A 15,288-nucleotide genomic window follows, 5' to 3' on the forward strand; every position below is an offset into this window, starting at 1 on the left:
TCAATCAATGCAGTGTTTCATACCTTGTTATTTTCTGTAGCTACAGTTGCTCTTATGCTATTTGCAGACAGGAGAACTATCCTTTCATTGGTTAGCCCCAAAAATGTTGCTCGTGGATGATGCAGTGAAGGATTCTTTAAAAGCATAAGAAAAATGATCACCATTTTGTATGTTGATATGCAGAGCTAGTCAATGAAAGATTTAATATAAAATACCTGTGCATTTCTGTAAGGCTCCAATTCACTCCACTTCCACTGATAAAGTTCTCCTTTACTGCTCACAGCCAAAAGCTCAGAATATAGAGCCCCAATACAGATGAATTTTGTCCCGTCCTATAAAGAAAAAATATCACAATGCAATAAATGTAACAGTTGCCAAACCTAATGGTTTGGATACAATATTACACAAAACCTGAATTATGTGAACACATAAACCACAGATATGAAATTCTTCAGCACAGCCTGCAAGGCCCTCTGTATGGCCCCAGCTCCCTCCCTCCAGTCACACTGGCCTTCTTCCCGGAACCCACCCGGGTCCTTCTTGTTTCTCGTGTGACTCGTTCCCTCTCCTCAATCAATCTGCTCAGATGAGACCTCTCTGACCACACAATCTATAAAACCACCACTCACATATTTTATCTCCTTACTCTGCCTTCTTTTTCCTTCATAGCATTTCACAATTTATATTATATTAACTCGTTTATGCTCTATCTCAATGGAATATAAGCCTTGTATTGTTTACTACTGTATCCGCAGTTCTTAGAACAGTGCACGTAGAAGGTGAAGCAGGGGAAGTTGAGTATTAAGTTTCCCTCTCTGTAGGCTTTTCCAAACTGCTAAAACAAATGTCGTGTTGGTTTTTTAAGGTAAAAGTTTGTTTAGTTTTAAGGTGATGTTCATGCAATGAGTTGGAATGCAATTAAATTATACAAAGCTTGGACAATAAATATAAACAAACAATATCAATGATAATTTCTTTTTATTTGTTAATTCTCAACCAAGGATATTTTTCCATTGATTTTTATAAAGAGTGAAAGAGGGAAAGACAGAGAGAAACACTGATATGAGAGAAACAAATCCATTGGTTGCCTCCTGCACACACCCCGACTAGGACTCAAGCCAGGAAGGAGTCTGCAACTGTGAAGTAAATGCCTTTGACCGGAATTGAACCTGGAACCCTTTGGTCCACAATTGTGGCACTCTATCCACTGAGCCAAACCAGCTAGGGCTCAGTGATAATTTCTTAAACATAAGACCAATATGATCAGAGTCATGAAGCTACCCAGAAATCTCACCCAAACTTGCCAAAAACATATTTTTAACTTGTACTTCTTGCTACTGGTCTATACACTACTTTCTTTGGAATTCTGTCTCTAAGGTATGCTAAACTAATGGTGTCTTTATGGTTTTCTGTCGAATTCCAACCTTATTTGGTCAGATGGGTTATAGTGCTCAGCTAAAAGCCTGTGAATTCTGCCAAGATTTTAAATGTAATAGTAACAGGTTATGACTCAGAGTTGTAAAAAAAATACTGATTTTCACCTTCTAGTTTACCAGTACCCGTCAGCCCCACTTTCAAGGCACAGTGGGAGAGACCAAGTTAGCAATTCCTCTCTTCCCTTCCCCAAGGGGATCTGAAAGTCATATCGACTCTCCATGGCTGCTGCATAAAAGCTTAACATTTCCCACCACACTTCCTTCTCACCCCTTGGTTCAAAGAACGATACAATCAGACCAAGTAGGTCCAACTGGGACCCAGCACTTACTAAACACATGACTTCAGGTAACTTAATGCCGTTTCTCTGAACCCATTTCTTCACCTCTAAAATGAGTGTGTTAATAACACATATGGAGATGGGGAGGGTAAAGACCAAGTAAAGTAACATATAAAGTACACAGCACAGGGCCCAGCACAAGCAAGTGATCTGTCCAAGTCAACCACCATTACCTGCTCCCCTGACTTCATCTCCTGCTTCCCCAGATAACACGAGCTTCCCGAGCATTCCCACTTCTAGGTTCATTTAATGAAAAAGCACCCCATCCCAGGAAAAAAGTGTCCTTCTCCCCTATTTAAAGATAACACACACACTGGATACAACCCTCTCTTGTAACGCCAACCACCACCCATGCTGGTCTCTCCTTCAATGCTACTCTCAGTAAAGTGAATGATCACTTGGCATGTTTCACGTTATCAGTTTTGCCAACAGCCATAACAGCACCTACAACAGCTGTATCAGTGCCCATGCATTTAATCATTCCACCTTCTCTTTAAACTTCTATTCAAACCATCATCAGTTCTGGAACCTCTTCTCTTTCCTATTTATAGGTAACTACTTTCTATTGGTCTGACTTGGATCTTTTTGACTATTTTAAATTAGGTGTTTAATAATAAAGTATAGCTAAGCTACATCTTATTTCACATTATGCTATTCCTCCTCTAGTCAATGTCTTAACAAAACAGGAAATATACTAAGTAAGGTCTGTTGCAGTATCAGGATTTCATGATACTTAGTAACTATCTCTGAAAACAAGTTGTGCCTGAAAACATGGCTACCAGTAAAGGCAAATCACTGGCTAAATTTAACAATGGGTACAATGGCCAGAGGAAAAGTTTGCTAAACTTGTACTCTTCAAAATACTTTCATTAATCAAAAATAATAAATGATAAAGCAGCTTGGGCTAATATGCATGCGATGGCACTGTTAAAATGAGATTATGAGTCTCCTATGACTCCTTGCCAATATGCAGACACAGCTCTAATATGATCCAGGCAAGAGAAACAGGAAACACAATGTACCATACAAACAAAAAGAAAGCCCGGGGTTTACACCACCTTCTAGCATACGAAGTGAAAGTTAAAACTTTGGAAATTTCTAGTTTTATGGAAATAAGTAAATGAATTCAACTCAGGGAAAATCTGTTAGCTGCCAAGGAAACCAGAATAACCTTTTACTTATAAAGAGACTGATTAAAATTCATGCTCCTTCTTGCATTCAAGTTTTCTACATGAGCTGAATACAGAAGAAGAAAAATGAACTATGTCAAGACTCATAATAACTATGAAAAATAGATAATATTTTCCTTTAATATTTCCAATTCAACTTCAAAGAAAGAAAAGAAGTCCTTATCAAAAACTTCTTATCTGCTAGAGTTTAACCTTAAAATTCTTATCTTTTTTTATTTCTACTTATGAAAATTTTCTACCCTACTATTTCTGGAAATAAGAACAAACACCCCAAAACAAGTGAAAACCTACGGCTTCCTACAGGACCCTGTGAAGATGAATCACCCATCCCTAAAGACAATGAAGCCCACACACCATAAACAGAGTGCATCACTAGTGGCAGTGGTGGACCCTTCAAGGTTCAAGTCATCTTAACAAATCCTGGCAGCTTTCTAGATGCCTGCACACTGTACTTCTCCAGCTGCAGAGCAGAACTCTCCCAGTGCATTCCTGTCCAGCCTGTTTGTCTCCCACGGCATGTAGAGCAGAGGCTGCTGAATTCACTGCCATCCAGGGACAGCTAACTAGTCAGAGAAACACAGATCCTGATCTTGCCCTCACATGCATGCTTGTATCCACATGATCACAAACATGCCCTGCAAAAATGGGCGTCCACGTGACATTACAAAACAAATCTTATTAGAGATATACCATCAGTTACTGGTATAATTATCACCAGAAAAAAAGTCCTAAAACAGAAGGCTAATGTATTATCTGAAATTACCATTCTGATTTCTCTGATTTACTTCATCAAGTAGAAAAAATATTGCACCACTGAAACACAGCTCACTAATACTACTCATGTAATGCCAAATAAATTTCAACATGTTAGATATATATATATATATATATATATATATATATATATATATATATATATATTTATTTTTAATTATTATTATTATTATTTTCTCTTTTAATCCTCACCCCAGGGTATTTTTTCCATTGATATTTTGGAGAGAATGGAATGGAGAGAGGAAGGGAAGGAGAAAGAGAGAAACATCAATGTGAGAGAGTCAATGATTGGTTATTTCCATGTGTGCAACCCAGGTACATGCTCTTGAGCGGGAATTGAACCAAAGACCTTTTGGTGCTCAGGCCAATGCTCTAGGGCAGTGGTCGGCAAACTCATTAGACAACAGAGTGAAATATCAGCAGTACAAAGATTGAAATTTCTTTTGAGAGCCAAATTTTTTTAAAATTAAATTTCTTCTATCTTCAAAATAGACTCGCCCAGGCTGTGGTATTTTGTGCAAAAGCCATACTCAAGGGGCCAAAAGAGCCACATGTGGTTCACGAGCCGCAGTTTGCCAGCCACAGCTCTAGATACTGAGAAACCTACTTATTTTTTAAATAAAACAAAAATATCACTGTGTGTGTGTGTATGTGTGTGTGTGTGTGAGAGAGAGAGAGAGTGAGAGATTGAGAGATTAGTAACAGTACAAAAATCTAAAATAGAAACCTTTTTTTTGGCGGGGGGGCAGGCAGGGGAGTGAAGGGGGGTAGAAAAGTGGTTATCAGGAATCTATTTAAATGGAAAGGCAGGGATTTTTTCCAAATACCTTATCCGGCCACCACTGCAAATCTTCTCCTAGAGACACTGGACTTTGAACAGGTGTATTTTTCTTATCCAAGTTTGGCTCTCCTTCCTTGCTGGTAGAGCCCCTTTCATTATCAAATGAGGCTCCGTCAAGCCACCTTCGTTCACGTAAACGTAAAACGGACTCACGTTCACGCAACAGCTCAGAGTCTCTCTCTAAGGGAAGAAGGAGAACTGGTATGCAATTGGGTCACACCAGTGGGATAAAAGTAAGCCACTCTCTAGTAAAGACCCTTCAGGATGCAACTAACAGCAGTTTATCTACTCACAAAAGTTTAATGTAAATGTATTTCTAATAAGCCTGACATGCAACATTCAAAACATTAACTCTTTCAAGTGAAAGTATAAAAATTATAAAACTAGTATTTTTAAGAACTCTGTAGAGGCAGACTTTTCTGAATCGCAACTACATGTTTTTATAGCAGAATTCCTTTACTTTAAACTGCTACAGATTTTTTAAAAGGAATTTAAAATTTTGGGCTTTCATTAAAAATGTTTACCATAACTTTTTATTTATTTATTAGAAATAAGCATAAATTAGAATTTCAACATGTTAGATACATATATAAACCAAAAGTATGTTAGAATGTCTTCTATTATTAAAAAAAAAAAACAAAAACAAAAACTATACAGGAAAAACCTTGAAATGATTAAATCTATTAATATTAACTAAAAAACTTTTCATAATCCACGGCCTACTTTAGAGTAATTTATAGGCTGGATTTTAATAAATAAGTGTTATTTTAAGAAACTAGACAGGCTTTTTTTTTTTTTTTTTTTTTTTTTTAAGAATACTTATAGAAAGAGTTCTTACAAAGTGTCCCCCCTACAATTGGCTATAAATTCTCTATAACCAGTTTTTGCAGCTCCAAGTTTTTGATAACATTAAAAACAAAATTAATTTGAGCCATACAAAATTGCCACCAATGCAAGTCAAAAATCAGCCATTTCATATAGTTCAAACTAAAAGTAGTGCCTACTATGACACAGAATAACATAAAGGGAGACATTTACAAGAGGTTGTGTTAGGTACCGAATATTTTTTTTTTAAATATATTTTATTGATTATGTACAGAGAGGAAGGGAGAAAGATAGAGGGTTAGAAACATCGATGAGAGAGAGTCATCGATCAGCTGCCTCTTGCACACCCCCTACTGGGGATATGCCCGCAACCAAGGTACATACATGCCCTTGACCGGAATCGAACCCGGGACCCTTCAGTCCCCAAGCCGACGCTCTATCCATTGAGCCAAACCGGTCTCGGCAGGTACTGAATATTTTAAAACTCAATACTTGATACATTTAAGTATGCATTTAAAAAATTTTAAAAGCTATTGTATAATAAATTTAGTATGTTTAAAAAATCATAGGTTTGTTCTTTTAAAATTGGTTTAAGTACTAGATATTTGCAACAAGAGCTTAATATAATATGGCAACTTCAATTTATTAATGATTGATAAATTATATAGCTGACTGTTATTGAGTCAAGCCGTTTTACATTCTGGAAAGTAAAAACATTGACTTAACAAAATTAAAATGCAAACTAAATCTATACCAACATAGACAAAGTCTTATATTTGTATGATGATTTCAAAATCACTTTCTAACCTCTGTTATACCTTCTTAAAATAGCATTTTATTAAACCAAACATTTCTATATTTATAAGAAGTTTTTTCACTCTTTCATTTAACCAGGATTTAAAGTTAACAGAATAATCACTTTAATTTAATCAAATAAACTAAAGAGATTTGTTTTCTGAATGCTGCATGTCACTATAAAGTAGAATTCTGCTTTTAGTTCAGAATCCATAATCCTATTTAAATATACAGTCGTAACCCTTGATGAATATTCCACAATGTAGATATAATCATCTCTAAAGTATTGTGGCTCTTCAAAATAAAAAATAAGTAGTTTTAATGCCAAAGCATCAAAAAAAAAAAAAAAACTTAATTATTTCCTCTACTGTTATATTAACAAATACAGCAAATTTTACCATTTGCTCTCCATACAGCCAGCCAATAGTCACAAAGAAAGAAATGTAAAATTACCTCGAGATGAGCCTAGCCTGGAAAGTGATGAGCGACGAAATGAAGGGTAACCGAAATAACTAATGTCTTCAGAAAACATGGCATCCGCATCAATAATGACACTTGGGTGGGCAGAATGAATGTCAGCATCAAGAAGGGACATAAGATCCTCTACAAAACAGAAGCAAATAAAAATGAAGCAGATATAGAGAAAACATCTGCAGATCATTGAAAGATCTCTGCAAATTAAAACAGATTGAAATCGAAAACTGACATAACCTGTGAGAAAAATAGCAGTCACTACCTAGGAAATAAAGTGAACATTCTTCACAAATGTTTTAAGGAACAACAACTGCATGTCTGCTTATTTGTGCTACCTACTAATAATCATAAGAAATAAGATTTCTATTTAAATATTTGTGACATCACAGAGATAATAGTCAAAATTTAAATGCAGTTTAGACATATTCAGTAATAAGGACATCAAAAAACAATAGTCCAGAGCCATTTGTCAGCCAGTGATGAAGCCATGAACATATATCCATTTCTTTACTGGGACCAGATACACTGAGCAAAGACATTCCCCCATTTTTCCTTAAAAAAGAATTTGTAATTAAAAAAAAAAATTTTTTTTTTTAACCACTACAGTGCCCTAGCCAGTTTTCTCAGTGGTTAGAGCATTGGCCTGAGTACCGAAGGGTAGTGGGTTGATTCCAGCCAAGGGCACATACCTTGGTTGAAGGCTTCTCCCAGGCCCAGGCCCAGGCCCTGGTCCTGGTCAGGGTGAGTACAGGAGTCAACTAATTGATGTGTTTCTCTCACATCTCTCTCTGTCTCTCCCCTCCCCCGGCCCTCTTTCTCTGGAAATTATCTTCAGGTGAGGATTTAAAAAAAAAAAAAAAAAAAAAAAAAAATACCACTACAGGGAGAAGTATCTACCACCACCTTGGAAATTAAAGTCAGAATACTCATTGTACTTTAAAATTCCATTCCACAGTTTAAAAACAACCTTTCCCTTCAGAGATGAAAAAATCATGATGGTGATCCACCAACCTCCAGGCAAGTAGGATTCGCTGGCTGTGTCATCCCCATCATCTCCATCTTCATCATCTCGGCTAAGTAAATTATTTACAGCAAGGTTTACATCAAGATTTGTTCGCTGAAGTTCCCGAATAATGACACTTCTGGATTTGCCTTGTAAAACAACTTGGGCCTGAAATGAAAAGTGTTATTCTAATACCCCTTTGATTAAATTCTTTCTAGAGCAGTATTTCACAACTCATGATATGAGTCATGACTATAACTCACTATATTCAGTTAAACCTCATCCTCATGTTAAGTGTTCTACAAGGGCCATACCTGTGAAATCAGCTCTTCGGGGATGACGGAAGCTGGAATAACTGGCTGGGGCTGACTGCCCAAAAGCCCAGACCCTCGATCCCGTCCTGTCCGAATCACTCGAGTCTGTCGACGGGAATCTCGCGCTCCAGCTGACGACCTACCAGAGGATCCTCCTCCACTTCCACCTACTCCAGAACTCCAGCGACTTCTAAAATTGGAGAATTTAGAGAATTATCATTTTATACACTCATTCTGAAAAGATCACTTCAGATCTCATTTTTCATTCTCTTAAGCTAAGATACAGCTATCTGTCAAAGCTTGCCTTCAAAGCTTCAAAGGATAGGCTGACTCTCTTATTAGAGACTAATGCACCTGGTGACTTTAAGTCAAAGCAAAATGTTCATTTACCATTCCAAAAGCGTAGGGCCATTAGGAAACAGGTTAAATGTTGTACAACTGAATTTATATGTCAATTATACATCAATTTTTTTATTAAAAAAGGCAAAAATAACTTTATTAAAGACTTTAAGATTTAGTTACATGAATTTCAAACTTCACTAAATTAATTCAGAAAAAACTAAGATTTGGATACCAGAAAGGAAAAAAATCTTAAGTTTTTTAACCCAAGAATGAGTCACAAAACCAAAGATGGTACCACTGAAATGTTTAATAAAACTGACATAATAAATGGCATTATAAACACATGTGAACACTTTACATTTTTAAAAGGTCAAGAACCTGGGTTAACTGTAACTAGCCTGTGTGAGTTATTTTTATTATGGTGGCTCATCATGAGGTACAATGAGCTCCAGTGTAGAGTTCAGGAGAGTTGCCTCATCCCATCACTGAATGATACTGAAGACGAGACACGCACAGTGAAAGCACTCAGAGCACTGACCCAGACCAATGGATGCCAGCATCCAGCCACAACGTACCCCAGGGTGTTGCCCGCCAGCCTGCCCAGAGTCTCGGAACCTGAGAGAAACCATGGGGAGTCGCTTGTCCTACCGGGCCTTGAGGTTCTCCCTGCCCCCGAGTTGCTGTTCAACTTTGACCTGGGAAAAACAAGAGATAGAACTATCACAGAACAGTCCCAAACTGTCTGGGAACAAGCCTGGATTTCCAGGCCTCATTACCCTGGGACTTCCTATAGTAAAATACCAGCCTATGTATTCTGATTAATCCTACTAAAAACATACTTCACATCAAAGAGCAAATCCAACAACTTACAGCCCCATAACAATCTGGGGTTCTTTACTGGTTGAAACATTTTCAAAGTTTAACTACAGATGAATTATCCTTTTGATTTCTTAAAGTAATCATGCTTTCCTTAGAAGCAGTCAATTGAAATTCATCGTATATTGTCCAGCAACCTTTTCTGTATGCTGTTACTTATAAAGACCAAAATTTAAAAGACCCTGTCATTTTTAAGTTGGGTTATTTGATTTGAAAATATTACAAAGGAAAAAGGAAAAAAAGAAAATATGATCTAACAAGTTATTTAGATCAAAGAGCAAATTTGACTTGGAACCTACCAAACACATGTCATTATTCTTGATCATCTACTCTGCTGTTATTTTAATGCTAGTACTTTTAGCTACAAATCACTGCAGTGCATAAAAATTAAAATCAAACTACAAAGTAACCATTTCACTCTATTTTAAGTGTCTCATTTTCTGCAATGCTTTTTTTTAAAACAGAGGGCTGCTAAAATCAAAACACAGGTTTAAAATAATACCTTGTAAGAGCTAAATATTAAATAGAAAGGACATATCTTTAGAAATATAGAAAGGACATACCCGTCATTATTATCAGGTTTCCCCAATTCCAGTCTGTCTGGCTGTACTGAAAAACCGATCCTGCAAACTCTACCATCCTAAAAGCAAAGAAAATAGAAGAAATTGCCAAAGTAAAAAAATGTGAGTTAAAATTTGAATTTATTCAACAAACAGACTGATCATGTACCTACCACTGTCAATTCCGAAAACAATAAATAAACTCACTTCCGGAAAGTGCTAACACCTGAGCTGAGGAAACGTGTTTTACATACATCATCAAGAAATATCTCAATCTAACAGAATCAGGGTACTGAAATGACTGGATATCAGGAACTTCTCTATTATGTTACTTTATCTGGGCCAGAGATTTTACACAATAGGGAAATGGAACTGGGTGATCTCTGAAATAACTCTTGCAAGAAACTGATATTTTCCCTGGTTAAAAAGAAACCTAATGATGCACAGCAGTATTTTAACTGTTTATTTTCATTTCTCTCTTAGAATAAACAATTTACCTCAAGAAGAAAGGCAGCATGATTTGGTCCCACCACACACTGTTTAATAGTAGCCTGTTCCAATACATTCAAAGGCGGATGGCTGTGAATAAAAAAAAGTACATAAGTAAAATTACTTTGTAAATGGTAAATACAAGTAAGCAAAGAAAAAAAGACTGGCAAAAACTGTTTTCAAAACTAATATTTACACATTTTAAAGCAATAACTAAAGAATTAACAGTTGTATCCTCATAGTCATTATAATTCCAATTCCTTGTTATGCCAGATTTTTTTTAAAAGCCAGCATGAACAGAAACTGTAATTCAAATGAACCCAACTCACAAAAAGTTGAATTAGATGAAAATATTCCAAATAGATGCTTCCTAAATATGAGTTGATTTTCCTAATAAAGAAACATTCTTTTCAGGAAATTTTTAGTATTTTACAGCTCTTACCTGTTTAAATTATACTTGTTCAGTTTCTCTGAAACTTCCCGTAACCTTTAAAAACAAAACAAAACATGAATAAAGCACATGTACAGATCCTTTGTAAACAAAACAATTCTATTCTGATAGGTACTTATACCATTATTTTGGTGATTTTTAACAGTAGTACACATAATGCTTGCTATATCAGGAAATAGTGACCAGAACGGCGAAATAACCAGAACAATCAGAATTGACCTGTGGCTATGAGGCGCACAGAAGCAGCTAAGCAGCCTAATCCAGGCCCTGGTCGGCTCCCCATCCCTGGCTGGCCTGGTGCCCGATCAGCCCCCAACTCCCCAATCAGGGGTGGGATGGGATGGCCAACCGCCCATGGCCCCTACCCCCCACCAGCCCAGCCTGATGGGCCCCCTATTTGGGCAGGCGGCCGGAACCCACCAGTGCACAAATTTGTGCACCAGACCTCTAGTATTTTTATATTATATTTTACGCCCCCGCAAAAAAAATCACAATCCTGCAATCCTCTTCCCTTACCATCCCATTAGCAATTTCAATAATAATAATAATAATAATAATAATAATAATAATAATATTGTTAATTCCATTTTACACATTTAGGAAGCTGAGGCTTCTATAGTTTATAAAACAATATGTCTCAGTAGAGCTGGTCCTTGAATTAGCATCCAATGGAAAGCCAATTTTTAAATACTGTGCTATATATGCCAAGAAAGTCTTGAATAATGTACATGTATATCATGAAATAGAAAAACATGGGAAGCACAAATCTATTACGAATTTAATGTAATGAGGCAGAAAAAGCACATAAGCCTAAGGGCACATCATTATGCCTTAAGCAGTTATTAATTGTCATACTCAATTTCATCTAAAAGGGCTTTATGATACAAAAATGGTACAAATTAAAACCTCAATGTCCATATCTATAAAACAAAGACACCACCTCCCATTTTTAAGAGTATTAAATATTCTTAGAAAAATCTCAATGCTGCATTAAAAAATATTAATTCATATTATCTATTATATTGCTGCTTCTCAAACAGATCTGAATATACTGTAATACCAATTTAAATACTTAACAATCTACAGAAGTAATTTTATAAAGATGAAAACAAATGTAGAGATTTTAAGAGTTTGATTCCATGAAGTTAAAAAATAACAACTGCCTGGTCTTCCCAAACTTTGTCTCAGAAATAATTATCTAAAAAATAAACTGACAATTTTAAAAAGGGAAAAAAATTAGGACAGTTAATCAATATGGAATTCCATAAACTTTGCTCTTTAAAAAGTGACAGTACATGAAATCAAATTTCAATCACTTGTACTAACAGATCAAAATAGCCCTTGCCGGATAAAAGTGTAGGTCTGTGGACCCAAGGGTCCTGGATTCTATTCCGGTCATGGCACATGCAGGGGGCACTAGTAGGGGGCATGCAGGAGGCAGCTAATCAATGTTTCTCTGTCATCATTGATGTTTCCATCTCTCTTCCCCTCCCTTCCTCTCTGATATCAATAAAAATACTCTTTAAAAAATTAAAATTAAAATAAATAAATCAAACCTTCAGCCAGTTTAGGATTAAAAAGCCACCACAAATCATATATAGGCAATTCATCTAATTATTTTAGTAAGAGATTCTAGGTGCAGCCAGTTATCCCTCAACATTACGTTCTCCTGGTAGTTGTACTCTCTGTTCAATGCTGAGGAACATCTTTCAAACATTAAAATGTGTACAGTATCTGGCCAATATCAAATCATACACCTAAGCAAGAGTAACGTTCAAATGATGCCATAATTTCTTTTCCAAAAAGTACCGTGTTTCCCCGAAAATAAGACATCCTCCAAAAATAAGACCTAGCGCATGGAAAGATAATACATCCCCTGAAAATAAGACCTAGCGCAACTTTGGGAGAAAAATTTAATAAGACACTGTCTTATTTTCGGGGAAACAGGGTAGATATTCACTGGTGACTATTCTCAATCCCAAAGAATAGCATCTGACCATGTGTGATATGACCCCGAATAAAACACATTTTCCTTTCTTATTTTCATTAACAAAAATTGTGTTATTGATCCTGGAATGTCAAAGGTTTCCTCATTTACGAGACACACTTCCAAAGACAAGAGAAAACATCCTAAGAGTAATGCCCCGTGGAATGCCTGAGCTCTGCGAAGGCTGGATAAAAATCAGGGAGGGAAACTGGGAGGCTCCAAACTACAAGGCTCCCACTCTGAGCAGCAGCAGCCGTTAGAAGACTCAGAACAGGCAGGAGCGCTGACTCACCTAGGCCCACGTTTACTGCAAGTAACTTACAAAACTTCTCACCCAACCAGAGCCAGCAGATGAGAAAGGGCTAAGAAAGGTTGTACTTCCCCAAAACCATAGTAGTGACACTTTTAGAAGGTACGTACTGACTGGCTTACAACTAAACCCATTCATTTCCATATCTTTTTTCTCAGCTCAATACCATCGCTAGAGTTTTCACCAAGTATACAGTATGGCCGGGGGAGAGGGGACAGGGTAGGAGAGGCTTGTCAAAGCTTCTTCAAAGCTGGACAACAACTGAAATTAAGAATGAACACTCCTTTCATGGTTCCAAATATCATTCCAGGTAGATAATATTTATAAAACTAAAATTAGCTTTGAAGACATCAAAATGCTAGAAAATATTTAGTAACACAAGAACTCAGCAAATTTCAGGATACTAAGGCGTTACTGCCATCAATTAAATTTTCTAATCTTAAAAATCATAGCGGACTTCTAAGCACAACTGAAATGTACCCCCATCTGTATTGAAATACCCACTAGGAAGCAGTCTGGGGATTACACCTAACTCATCTACTATAGCAGGCCTCATTTAAACCCAGCAGGGCTCAGGTCCTCACCCATGTGAGGAAAGATGAATAGTCACCTCTGGTTCCTTTCAGTCCTGAAATTCTGATGAATGTATGAAAGCAAATGTCTCAGCGAAGGTTATGTAAGTAATGGTTGTATGGAAATAGCACTTATGAACTGTCATGTTCAATTTCATCTTACCCATCTGAAACTTTCATATACAAGTTGATTTTACATGGACACTTATTTAGAATGTTTCCCCAAATATTTATTTTTTACTTTTCTTAAATTCAATACCAAAAGTTTATATAAAATGCATCATCCTTCTAAATCTCAAGATAGTTATAATGACTAAACTGGCCACCTACATATTAATTTACATGAATCCCAGAAACCTTCAAGCAAAAAAAGACGTTAACTGTAAGTGTGCATTCAGTTCCCTTTTGCATTTCCTCAGCAGACCTGCAAATCACAGAATCACTGTGATCAAATCACATTCATTTAAACTTACTAAATCCTGACTCTATCTACATAATTATTAGGCCCTTGTGTCTTCCCCGAAAACTTATGATGCTTAAAGTTATTAACTATATTTCCTCTCATAGCAACATTAACAAAAGATTTCCCCACTTTTAAAAGGAAAAGCATCCTACAGCTCAGCAAATTCCATTTCAGAATAAATAAATCTTTGCATATGGTTGTGACAGAAAACAATTTTAAGAGTAAAGTGTAACATTACAAAATAACCACATAACTCCACTTAATCTCATTCAGGCATACAGGAAAGCCTTTGTGAGGTGGCTGTGACACACAGTGGATAGGTTAGCAATAAGCTTCTGGCAATCTTAGTACATCTACACCAAAGATTTATTCGATATTCCAATATTATTATTTTTTAAGCACCAAGATAAGGTCACAGCAAACTGATGCTAATAGAGAAATAGGAAAGCGAAGTATAACTGCTCGCCAGAAGCTAACATTTCAGTGCTGCCCTTGAAATCCCCTATAACTTCAATCTCATTTCCCCCAAAATTTAACATTACAATTTGAAAGACAACTCATCTTCTCACTGATGTTACTCAACCAGCAACAGGACTTAGATTCTTCCATTTTATAATTCTCCGCCTACCCCCTCCCTGCCACATAACTCACCTGCATGTTCAGACACACACACCTCTAAACCAGATGTATTTTTCTAGCTGAATTTCTAATTTAAAAAATAGATTTATCTAGATCCCTAAAAGGCTTCAATCCCACAGAAGAGAAAGATATCCCTGACATCCCCACCTTCTACAAGATGATGGCTGCCATGTAATTATAAGACAAGATACACACCCATGTTTCATGTTTACCAGCAATCGCCTTAATGGTATGGCATAATAGGCCACTTTCTGTTTGTGACTTAAACATTAGGAGCTACCTTGAGCCATGGGGCTGAGGACAGCAGAGAGGAGTATGGGAAGATCAGAGTGGCCTCAGCCCAAGCAAGAAGCACCACAAAGTAGGGATGATTCCCTTCATCTCTGTGACTGTGAGAAACTCTCTCATTGCATGTCTGAAATTTTACTTCAAAGCATTCCATTTCAGATACATTTTTTGAAAGCCATTCTGTAGTGCTTCTATCTGAATTTGGGATTTCATGAAACAGTACAGTAAATGAAAGTGGGGATGGGTGATAATGAGAGAAGTAATATAGCTATTTTGACAACACACACACAGGCAAAGTATTACCATACCTCATTTTCATAC

The 15,288-nt window shown here is 36.6% G+C and overlaps 1 protein-coding gene across 4 annotated transcripts in view; it reads right to left on the reverse strand.

Moving 5' to 3' along the window:
• Positions 1-15,288, reverse strand: part of UBR5 (ubiquitin protein ligase E3 component n-recognin 5) — a 103,504-nt gene that overhangs the window by 58,395 nt on the left and 29,821 nt on the right. For 3 of the 4 annotated variants that reach the window (XM_084864489.1, XM_084864491.1, XM_084864488.1), the window contains exons 2-11: positions 10,700-10,744; positions 10,266-10,347; positions 9,772-9,848; positions 8,908-9,027; positions 7,991-8,180; positions 7,685-7,844; positions 6,653-6,802; positions 4,566-4,777; positions 216-332; positions 24-134 (exon numbers count right to left, since the gene is read on the reverse strand). In XM_084864489.1, the coding sequence (XP_084720615.1) occupies positions 24-134; positions 216-332; positions 4,566-4,777; positions 6,653-6,802; positions 7,685-7,844; positions 7,991-8,180; positions 8,908-9,027; positions 9,772-9,848; positions 10,266-10,347; positions 10,700-10,744 (1,264 nt within the window). The remainder of the gene's footprint in view (positions 1-23; positions 135-215; positions 333-4,565; positions 4,778-6,652; positions 6,803-7,684; positions 7,845-7,990; positions 8,181-8,907; positions 9,028-9,771; positions 9,849-10,265; positions 10,348-10,699; positions 10,745-15,288) is intronic. The other variant, XM_084864490.1, reaches the window with a different exon arrangement.

This window comes from Pipistrellus hanaki, assembly GCF_964339955.1.
Source record: "Pipistrellus hanaki genome assembly, chromosome: 17".
In the NCBI taxonomy this organism is placed as follows: domain Eukaryota; kingdom Metazoa; phylum Chordata; class Mammalia; order Chiroptera; family Vespertilionidae; genus Pipistrellus; species Pipistrellus hanaki.